Source organism: Elephas maximus, chromosome 2 (assembly GCF_024166365.1).
Source record: "Elephas maximus indicus isolate mEleMax1 chromosome 2, mEleMax1 primary haplotype, whole genome shotgun sequence".
Taxonomy (NCBI): domain Eukaryota; kingdom Metazoa; phylum Chordata; class Mammalia; order Proboscidea; family Elephantidae; genus Elephas; species Elephas maximus.
In genome coordinates this window covers 59,940,976-59,953,063 of record NC_064820.1, presented here as the reverse complement: position 1 = coordinate 59,953,063, position 12,088 = coordinate 59,940,976, and the positions used below count along the sequence as shown (strand labels likewise).

At 40.9% G+C, this 12,088-nt stretch overlaps 1 protein-coding gene across 1 annotated transcript in view; it reads left to right on the top strand.

The window, feature by feature from the left end:
* The first annotated feature begins 7,641 nt into the window (after nt 1-7,641).
* The window catches only part of ANKRD55 (ankyrin repeat domain 55), a 114,358-nt gene continuing 109,911 nt past the window's right edge, over nt 7,642-12,088 (top strand). The window contains exon 1 of the mRNA XM_049867611.1: nt 7,642-7,681. Coding sequence (XP_049723568.1) covers nt 7,642-7,681 — 40 coding nt within the window. The remainder of the gene's footprint in view (nt 7,682-12,088) is intronic.

The following is a 12,088-nucleotide window of genomic DNA, read 5'->3' as shown; positions in this document are numbered from 1 at the left end:
TACCAGTAGGAATGTGGAAAAATGGTATGGGGAGGGAATGGCAGCTATCACAGGTTGCAAAGGGAGCTTAATCCTGGAAGGAAACTAAGAAATGGAGTAAAACAGCACACCTCAGAATCATCCCATCCAAGGGTGAGGGAGCTGAGGTTTTAGAGACAAACTCCCAAGAGTCACTGGTTGAGAATGAAGTAGAGAAAATACATTTTCTGTAGTGTTTCAGTATTAAAATAAGAGAGAATATATTTCCTAGTTTAGCTGTATAAACTGTGATTAAAATCTTTAGTCTTTGAAAACGTCAATTGTTTGCTCTGGAATCTGTCTCACGATTGTTCCATTGTAGAAAAGCAAATTCCATTGTAGAAAAACAAGGTAATCAAGATTTTTGTTGTTGATTAAACCATGCTTCTCTCCGAGGTGACAAGAACAATAAGCGATACTATCAGGAGCCGAGATAATTGAGCAAAACCCAGACCCATCCAGTGACCGAAACCAGGATGGAGTAAAGAGGTCTGCAAGATGTCAACAATAAGTCACTTCGCCCCCCCTCAAAGAAGAATCAACATTCCTGGGAATTTCTAAACCCTGACCCTCTCCCTATAAAACCCTTTTGTAGCCCTCTTGGGGCAGACAGAATCTGGGGGAAACTTTGCCCCCTCTGTCTCTTGAACACGGTGTTCAATAAAGCCCTCTTGCTGCTTACCTCCTGCTGTCTCACTATTGGCTTGCGGCAGGCAGCTCGAATCCACAATTTGCGGTAACAAGAACTGCTGAGTGTACCCACCCAGTGCCGTGGAGTCTGCTGAGCGTAAAAAAAAAAAAAAAATTTTTTTTTTTCCCCGCTCAGCGTAGGGGGTGCTTAATTCCCCTGCTACTTCTGGCCTACTCCTGAGATGAAAGAGTGGCCTTCTGCATTCTGCAAAAAAAATGCTCTCAGACAGTCAGCTGGAACACATAACAAGAGCTGGGGACTTGAGAGCATCTGCTACAGGGAGATAAATAATAAAGACATAATTCATTACAAGTTAATTATAGATGGTGATAATTATAAGAAGGGGAAAATTAAAACATTTTATTAACTGTAATTGGACTTGGGCGGCCAGGTGGCTGCTATGATGGTTGGAACTGGGAGGTCAGGAAAGGCCTGGAAAGACCTGGAAAAACTCAGTACCGTAAAGCAACATTTATTATCTCACAGTTTCAGCGGATCATGAATCCAGTAGTATCTCAGCTGAATGGTTCTGATTCACATGTCAGGTTGCAGTCAAGCTGTCAGCCAGGACTGCAGTCATCTGGGGCTGGAGGATCTGCCTTGCAGGTCGCTCATGGTTTTGACAGGCCTCAATTCTTCTCTGTTGGCTAGATGTTTTACTTCCTCATTATGTGCACATGTCTATGGCCTACATGATTGTTTTCACACTATGGCAGCTGGATTCCTAGGGTGAATGCTCCAACAGAGACAGAGAATCCAAAATGGAAACTGCAATCTTGTATAGCCTAATCTCAGAAGTGGCATACCCTCGCTTCTGCCATACACAGACCAAATCTGGTACAACATGAGAAGGGTGAATATCAGGAGGTAGGGGTAATTGGGGGCCATCTTAGAGGCTGGCTACCGCAAGTAGTTACCAAGATGAAGAAGTTTGTGCCAGAATACAGTGATGCACTGCTTCCTTCATCAAGAAAGTCTTAACCAAAAGACCCTGTTGAGCTGAACAGTGCTTACTGCCATACGTGTTGTTGTTAGGTGCTGTTGAGTTCGTTCCGACTTACAGCAAACCTACGCACAACAGAACAAAACATTGCCCGGTCCTGTGCCATCCTCAAAATCATTGCTGTTTGAGCCTGTTGTTGCAGCCACTATGTCAATTTGTCTCATCAACCCAAAAACGGTTTCCTTCTTTTTTGCTGACTCTCTACTTTACCAAGCATGACATCTTTCTCCAGGAACTGGTCCCTCCTGATAACATGTCCAAAGTATGTGAGACAAAGTCTCACCATCCTCGCTTCTAATGAGCATTCTGGCTATACTTCATCCAAGACAGACTAGTTCATTCTTCTGGCAGTCCACGGTATATTCAATATTCTTCACCAACACTATAATTTAAAGGCGTCAATTCTTAGTCTTCATTGTCCAGCTTTTTCATGCATATGAAGTGATTGAAAATACCATAGCTTGGGTGAGGGTCAAATTAGTCCTCAAAGTAACATTTCAAAGAAGTCTTTTGCAGCAGATTTGCCAAATGAAATACATCATTAGATTTCTTGACTACCGCTTCCATGTGCATTAATTGTGGATCCAAGTAAAATGAAATCCTTGACAACTTCAATCTCTTCTCCATTTATCACGATGTTGCTTACTGACTAGTCCAGGTGTGAGGATTTTTGTTTTCTTTATGTTGAGGTGTAATCCACACTGAAGGCTGTAGACTTTGATCTTCATCAGTAAGTGCTTCAAGTCCTCTTCGCTTTCAGCAAGATTATGTCATCTGCATATCACAGGCTGTTAATGAGTCTTCCTCCAATCCTGATGCCTTGTTCTTCTTCATGTAGTCCAGGTTCCCAGATTATTTGTTCACATACAGATTAAATAAGCATGAAAGGATACAACCCTAATGCACACCTTTTCTGATTATAAACCACGCAGCATCCCCTTGTTCTATTGGAAAGACTGCCTCTTGGTCTATGTACAGACAGGTTCCTCAGGAGCACAATTACGTGTTCTGGAATTCTCATTCTTCACAATGTTATTCATAATTTGTTATGATCCATGCAGTTGAAGAATGCCTTTGCGTAGTCAATAAAACACAGGTAAACATCTTTCTGGTATTCTCTACTTTCAGCCAAGATCCATCTGACGTCAGCAATGATATCCCTGGTTCCACACCCTCTTCTGAATCTGGCTTAAATTTCTGGCAGTTCCCAGTTAATGTACTGCTGCAACCATTTTTTAACTATCTTCAATAAAATTTTACTTGTGTGTTATATTAATGATATTGTTTGATAATTTCTGCCTTCTATTGGATTACCTGTCCTTGGAATGGGCAAAAATATAGATTGCTCCCAGTCAGTTGGTGTAAATGAGTGAGTGCTTCCAGCATTGTATCCCTTTGTTGAAACATCTCAGTTGGTATTTAATCAGTTCCTGGAGCCTTGGTTTTTGCCAGTGCATTTAGTGCAGCTGGGGCTTCTTCCTTCATTACCTTGGTTCTTGACCATGCTCTACTCCCTGAAATGGTTGAAAGTCAACCAGTTCTTTCTGGTACAGTGACTCTGTATTCCTTCCATCTTCTCTTGATCCTTGCTGCATCATTCAATGCTTTGTCTATAGAATCCCTCAATATTGCAACTTGAGGCTTGAATTTTTTTCAGTGCCGTACTAAAAATTATAAATTATGTCAACTAATGGTTTTATTTTGAGATTATTCTCCTTTTATTGTATAATAATATAAAAATAATTATTAAAATATCTTTATTACATGTTGAAATATAATATTTATTGAAGAGAAAGTTTCTGTTGAGTGTATTTGATCTACAGAACAAATAGTGTTCCTGCAAGTTAAGAAACCAATCTGGTCCAAATTTTTTAAAGATGTGAATTGGGCAGCAAACTTGTTTCTTTCTTTGGTATCTTCAGTATTTTTGAAAATGCTAATACATCCATTAGGGGCCCTGGTGGTGCAATGGTTAAAACACTCACTGCTAACGAAAGGTTGGCAGTTTGAACCCACCAGCTGCTCTGCAAGAGAAAGATGTGACAGTCTGTTCTTCAAAGACTACAACCTTAGAAGCCCTATCCAATAAGGGCAGTTGTATTCTGTCCTTTACGGCCTCTATGAGTCAGAATTGACTGAATAGCAACAGGTTTGGTTTTTGTATGGATGTTTTTTTCAATATATCCATATAAGGAAAGAATGTAGGTTTTGAAAAGGCAGATAAGATCAAAAGATAGTAACAAAACCTAGAAGTGGAAGTATAGATTTTCTACTAATTGTTATGGCATGTTCCATAATGTAACAATTTTCAGTGATGTTGATGACAATCTTGATATTACACAGGCTCAAAGGTTAAGAGCTACAGCTGCTAACCAAAAGGTCAGCAGTTCAAATCCATCAACTGCTCCTTGGAAACTCTATGGGGCAGTTCTTCTCTGTCCTATAGAGTTGCTATGAGTCAGAATAGACTCGATCACATCTGGTTTCGTTTGTTTATATATATATATATATAAAAACATGTTCTCACAAATGCTGTTGATAATGGTAATAACTTTTTTTTTAACTTAATTGGTGTATGAAAGTGGAAACATGGCCACATTTGTTTCATATGGACTGATCTAATTTATGATTCGTGTTTTTTGGTAGGCAGATTCCTTTCTTATCTCTTGCCTTTCATATTTTCTCCACATCCCATCACTTATTTTTTACCAACAAATTGGCTGCCTCAGTTCCCTAATGACAATACTAGTACTCACCCTTCCCACACCAATCCCTGTCCAAATCTACTCTGTTCTTTTTATTTAAAGCACAGGCAGAGCATACTTCTTATGAATCATTAACCATGATGTGCTCTATAGATAAAGCTCTTAAATCTTCCAACACCAGTTTCTTGAATTAACTACGAAAGCCAAACCTGGGAGGTTGAGAGTGAATTGGGGAAGAAACCTTGAATTACTCTAGCAGTTACTCAGCTAAGGAGAGATGGCTTAAGATTATTCAATTGCCACCTGGTTCCAAACAAGAGAAAAAGGGCTTAAAGAAAACCAGAAAGGATTTAGAAGGACTTCCCTTTCATTCATTTACTCATTAATTTATCAATTGCTATTGAAGCATTACTAGATTCCAGTCATTTTTAAAAGGAACCTGGTGACGCAAAGGCTGAAGTGTTTGGTTACTAGCCGAAAGGTTTAAGGCTTGAACTCACCCAGTGGCTCTGTGAGAGAAAGACCTGGAGATCTGCTTCCATAAAGCTCACAGTTTAGAAAACTGTATGAGACAGTTCTAGTCTGTCACAGAGGGTCGCTATGAGTCAGAACTGACTTGATGCACACAACAATAACAACAACCATTTTTATAGGCACTGGTGGTACCTCAATGAGAAAGATCTCCATGCTCAATGAACTCATGCTCTTGAATGCAACCTCTGCTTCTGGCCATGATGGAATGATAGAAACTGGATTTACCCTCTTATCTTAAATAACTACAACACTAGACAAAGTATCTGAAACATCAGTGTTCGGACAGCAGACAGTACAGGATAGTGACCCCTGAAAGAAGGGATACAAATAAGATGAGCCTGACAGTGCCCAGCTCACTGCCCAGGCAGTTTCCAGGCTGCAGTTTGGAGAAGGTGTAGTGGACTGGATGGTGGCCCTCTGTGGTGCAGTGAATTAATACGGCCCTCCTAGCTATGCATGGTCTAGTGACTCTCACAAAATGACTGGGTGGGACTATGCAAATAAGGTTCTGTGTCTCACCAAGAGGATTGGACAGCATTGCTAATAATGCAAATAAGGTGCATGGAATCCCTGTAGGGGCAGGATCATGCAAATAAGTGTTATGGAACCTTAATGAGGGGATTGGTCAGTTTTGCCATCTGGCTAGGCTTAAAGAGAGCCAATCCCAGAAGCAGGGAGTGGGGGGTAACTCACTACCACTGTAAAGAACAGCCAGGAGCAGAGTGACTCTTTCAAACCCAAGGTGCCTGCACTGAGAACCTCCTGGGCCCAGAAGACAGAAAGAGCTGTAACACCAGAGACGGCAAGAAGCAATGGCAAGCAGAGCAGAATCCAGTGGCAGAGAAACAGCAAAAAAACCAGGAGACCAACATGAGACAGCTGTGGTAGGCTTCTCCACCCACTGAGGGAGGCAGCTACAGCAGGTGTGCCAGAGATAGCTGAGCACCTTCCGGCCAGAGGCTTAGTGGAGGAGTTGAGGTGTAATCCATACTGAAGGCTGTAGTCTTTGATCTTCATCAACAAGTGCTTCAAGTCATCTTCATTTTCAGCAAGCAAGGTTGTGTCATTTGCATATCTAAGGTTGTTAATAAGTGTTCTTCCAGTGCTGATGCCACATTCTTCATGTGCCCAGCTTCTCGGATTATTTGCTCAGCATATAGATTGAAGTATGGTGAAAAGATATAACCCTGATGCACACTTTTCCTGATTTTAAACCACACAATATCTCCTTGTTCTGTTCAAACACCTACCTCTTGGTCTATGTACAGGTTCCACATGGAATAATTAAGTGTTCTGGCACTCCCATTTTTCACAATGTTATCCATACTTGTTATGACCCACATAGTCGAATGCCTTTGCATAGTCAATAAAACACAGGTAAACACTTTTCTGATATTCTCTGCTTTCAGCCAAGATCCATCTAATATCAGCAATGATATCCTTCATTCCATGTCTTCTTCTGAATTTGGCTTGAGTTTCTTTATTACACATATAAAATAATAGATGGTTGTTACGATAAGCCAAAAATGCAGAGGTAAATAAAGAGTGAATTAGAAATCTCCTACCTTAATTGTACTCCCCTGAGGTAATCAATATTAACAGTTTAGGGTGTATCCTTCTATATCTTTCTCAGTATTGTTTTGAGCATCTGTAAACATACGTACACAGTGGGTAGTTACTGGTTTTATAAAAAATGTAAGCAATGAAATATATAACTTATCTTTTTATTTAACAATATATTAGTGATATTACGGGTATTCCACATATAGCTTTACCTTGGTTTTAAAAATCTAGAGTATGGACTTCGTATCATTTATTCAGTTGCTCCTCAAATAATATACATTTGGGTGATTTTCAGGTTTTGTCACCTCATACAGCGCTGTGATAGATATCCTCATGACCGGACTGTTTTAAGTTTATCATAATAGATATTTGACCCCTGAAATATAGCCTTTCAAATGCCATTTCCTTCCTTCCACCCTCCCTGTCATTCAGAGAATGGAGCTGAAGGGGAATGAGGATGAGCTAGGAATGTGGGTAATTACACAGCACATGGCCAGCAGCCTCCTGCTACAATATTTACGTGCTGGTCCATTGAGATGGCATTCTCTGTTCACATGACCCAAATGCAGTTCTCACTCCGCCACGAGCACAGCCGAATCCAAGCTGCATTGGCAGCTCTGCACATGCTCCGTCTGGCCCTATGAAGCCTCACTCACCCATTGAGATTTCTGTTGGTTTAAAGCAACATTCTGGTTGCTGAAGCACCGTGACCTGCAGGGATTTCCCAGCCGAGATCCAAGGCAGGTGTCCTCCACTCCGGATACTGTTTTTGGGATTTGGTCTTTTTTAATTTGTTTGGGGATACAGGCTGTATGATACTTACGTACAAGTAGAGCTGCTGAATGAAGCCATAAGAAGTAACTCTTTTCCTGGCAGTTACTACAGGAGTAGCATTTACCTGTTCCCATCATTTGCCTTGACAAAAACCTGCAGCTCTAAAAAAAAAAAAAAAATTTTTTTTTTTTTTTTTTTTCCTAAGGCACGTTTAATTCTCAGACAGAGGTCTTGGCAAGCGATGCAGCTACTGACTGTTGTGTTGACTGGAATGTGTGAGATGGTGTGTTTTCTCCTTTCTAGAGCCCTGATGCTTTTTGCCATTCTGATGAGAAACGATGAGACAGGCAACCATGGATTTCAGCACCCCATCTGTGTTTGATCAACAAAAAGGTACGTTTCTCCAGCTGCTTTGACACGTCCTCTTGTTCTTAGCATCTTTAGTCCAGATGTAGGGATTTGCAGTTATAAGGAAAAAGAGAGAGTAGTGTGTGTGTATAAGGAGGATTTCTGTGTGAAAAAGAAACCGTTCTAAATGTGCACTTGTTATTTGGTAAGCGTCCGGAAGAGAAAAATAAGCTTATGTGTGTGATCTGTCTTAATGAACAGCTCCTAAATAAATTTTAAAAATTGCATTTCAGGCATACCAGCTATTTCAAATAGTATCATCTTTACTCTCATTAGTCTTTTTTTCTTTCAAATCTTAAAAAAAAAAAAAAAAAATTAGAATAAGTAATACAAGCAGAACAGATCATGTGCTTCTTAGCAGTCTATTAACCCAAGCTCTCATTGTTCTGGCTTCACAAGTATCTCTTGAATCCCTTCAGGAATAGAGGCTGCCCATATTGATGCAGTGGTTGATACATTATGTCATCCAAGGTTGTGTAATGACTGTCACTATGTCATTATTTGCAACAGCAGGTTATATCTTCCTTATTCATAATTTCCAGATTGAAGGTAATTTTCCACCAGAAGAGGTTGCTGGGAAATACACCCATCCTTATAACAAGCTTTTATTAAGCTGTGTAGTCTACGTGTGTACATTTTGCATATGTGGTGTGTGTGTATATGCACTTAATATGCAATACCTCTGTGTAATTATGCATCTTTCCTGTGTAGACACAGGAAATTTCCATTCTGTAAGTGTAATAAATGTGTTTTAGAATCTTTTTTTAAATATCTGATATAACCCACTTCCTATAGTCTCTGGATATTCTTCCAGACCCTAAGGTTCTTTGGTCATTTCGCTTGCGAGGGCTACAACCTGAAAACAATGATTTGTGAAAGCCTCATTAAGGAAATTCATTGCTTTTTTTCTTTTTCCCTTTTCCTGCTTTAGGCCACAGTGTGTTTACAAACCCTCAAGCTACATCTGGTTTCATGCGTGAATTATTTCAGCTCGGTGGGTTTCTAAAATATTAGATTCACATTTACATTCTTGTGTATAAAATTTGAACTTTAGGTATTAACCCATTTTGAAGTGTGTGTGTGTGTGTGTGTGTGTGTGTGTGTGTGTGTACTGTCAGAATATGCTGGCCCACACTGCGTTTGGATATGAACAGGTACAGAAGGTGATTGTCACAGCTGTGCCCACCACCATCCTCTCTTCTTTGTCAATTTTGTATCATCACTGATGGCAATCAGCAAAAGTAGAAATCTGCTTAGAATCAAAGAGCTCATACTGGCTAAAAAATGAGGTTGTTGAGCTATGAGATCCAAAGAGAAACACAATGAGTTTATTTTTAACACGAATTTGAGGGAACTGGAACTAATCACAGGAGAACCAGCCCTTTGTAATGAATTCATCTCTTCCGGTATTGTGCCTTCTAACAGGATTGGGCCCCAAACATAGCTATATTGATTTCTAGTACTTATTTTCTTATAGCACCTCTCATTTTAGCAATTCACAGCATTTCCTCCACTCTAGGCCTGTTCACCCCCACCCGTTGTAAGTTAACCCTCTCCCTGCCTTTTATCTCTTTTCTAGAGGCTCTGTGGTATGGCAGAAATAAGATGGGCTTCAGAATCTTACAGACATAGGTCAGAATGGCAGATGAACTACTTCTTCACTTTGTGACCTTGGCAGGTTACCTAACCTCTCTGGGCCTTAGTTTCCTCAGCAATAAAACGGAGGCTGCTTACCTAGTGGAGTTGTTGCAAGGATTTAAAATACTATGTTAAAAGCAACTGTCACTTTGCCTGATGTGCAATGTTGTTGTTGTTGTTGTTGGGTGCAGTCGAGTCAGTTTCGACTCATAGTGACCCTATAGGACAGACTAGAACTGCTCCAAGAGCGGCTGATGGATTTGAACTGCTGATCTTTTGGTTAGCAGCTGAGCTCTTAACACTACGCCATCAGGGCTCTGTGATGTACAATAAGTACTTACAAATCGTGGCTGATATTGTTCTTATTGCTTCACTACTATTGCTGGAGTTCCTGGGTGGTGCAAATAGTTAACGCACTTGTCTGCTAATAGAAAGGTTGGAGGTTCAAGTGTACTCAGAGGCACCTCGGAGGGAAGGTCTGGCAATCTACTGCCATAAAATCAGCCACTGAAAACCCTATGGAGCACAGTTCTACTCTTATACACTTGGAGTCACCATGAACTGGAATTGCCTCAACAGCAACTGGATATTATTATTGCCACATTGGACTGTGAGTTTCTCGGGTGCAAAGACTATTCACCCTTCTGTCTCCAAATGACGGTTTAGTTAATACTCATTGAATAGAGACATTCACTATTTTTTTTTTTTTTCAGAACTACAGGGTACCATTTAGAGTGAGCCCTGGAATAATAATTAACTAAATGATACCCGAATAGTTCTATATCAAATTAATCCTTGCACCTTCTTAAAAGCATGAAAGGCCATAGTAGGTTTAAGATTGTTACATAGATTTTAAATATTGTATTGCTGGGCAACCACGGTGAAGAGACTTTCTCTAGATAAATTGAATGTGGGGTTTTGGTATGGGTTTTCCACACATTATGAGTATCTGGAGAATCCCAACTATAGTGACCATGTGCTTCACAAGCAGATGGTACGGAAGATACTACCTCTGGAAGGACCTTGGAAGCCACGTAACCCACTGGTTCTCAAACTTGGCTGTGCATAAGAATCATCTGGGGAGCCTTAGAATATTCTGATGCCTGGGTCCCACTCCTGCAGATTCCAATTTAATTGATGCAGGATGTGACCTGTGCAAAAAGGCAGGTTCCAATAGGTGAGATATTGGTGGTTCGGTGGTAGAATTCTTACCTTTCATTTGGGAAACCAGGGTTTGATCCCCGGCCAAGGGACCTCATGAACAGCCACCACCCACCTGTCAGTGGAGGCTTGCATGTTGCCGTGATGCTGAACAGATTTCAGCAGAGCTTCCACACTAAGGTAGACTGGGAAGAAAGCCCTAGTGAGCTGCTTCTAGAAATCAGCCAATGAAAACCTTATGGGTCACAATGGTCCAATTTGCTTATCCAACCCCTCCCCTAACCTTTTAGATGGGAAAACTGAAGCCCAGAGAGATAAAAATGTAAGCCATTTTAGTAATAATAACAACACACACCTGATTAGTAACAGAGAGGACTGCGACCTAGGTGTTTCAGCCTGCTATCCAGACAACAGAACAAGAGGAAGCTCCTTTTCCTCAGCAACCACTGGCCACACCTACCCTGGGGTGGGAATGGACCTTAGGCAGCTCTGCTTAATGGTTGCTCCAGAGAATGGTCAGTGTCTTAGTTGTCTAGTGCAGCTATAACAGAAATACCACAAGTGGAAGTCTTTAACAAAGAGAAATTTATTTTCTCACAGCCTAGTAGGCTAGAAGTCCACATTCAGGGCATCAGCTCCAGGGAAAGCCTTTTTCTCTCATCAATCTTCCCCTGGACTAAGAGCTTCTCCATGCAGGAATTCTGGCAATTCCCTCAGCTCCTGGCACTACTTTCTTGGTGGTATGAGGTTCCCAACTCTCTGCTCCCTTCCCTTTCCTTTTATCTTTTGAGAGATGAAAGGTAGTGCAGGCCACATCCCAAGGAAACTCCCTTTACATTGGTTGAGTGAGGTGACCTGAGTAAGGGTGTTACATCCCACCCTAATCCTCTTTAACATAATCTCATCTTGCCTCATTAACCACAGGCAGAGATTCAAATTTATAACACAGGAAAATTACAACAATCACAAAATGGGGGACAACCACACAATACTGGGAATCATGGCCTAACCAAGTTGACACATAATTGGGGAGGGGACACAATTCAGTTCATGACAGTTGGCATTGCATATTTGGAAAAATATGATGCATAATGTCCAGGGCTTAAACCAGGTGGATTTGGTAAACCTAAATCCCCCCAACACATTTTGTTCTATTTCTCTTTAGCTTGAGATAACAAGACATTGATCCCTGTGCCAGGAACTTGGTGACAGATTTGTTCCAGTTGCATGATCTTGGGCAGACTGATTGAGTTCCCTTGGATTCCACCTCCTTGTCTGTAAAATGTGGATAAATTTTTATATATTCACAGAATTGGTGGGAGGCTTCAAGTTCAGGTTATCTGTTGGCAGAGGACATCAGGGCTATATGTCTCTGGCTTGCTTCATAAAATTGTGAGGGAGGAAGCCTAGGTCTTCAGAACACTCCACTCCCATTTTGTGCTTTTTGATTTTCACCATAGCAACACCTCTTCTGGTCCCACGTGCTCTTCCTGGCTGTCTTCCCTCTCAAAGCCTACACACAGGAAAGGGCCTGTAGTAAAATCATTTACTACAGAATACAGAGGCTTCTACTGAAGTCGAGTTATTACATAA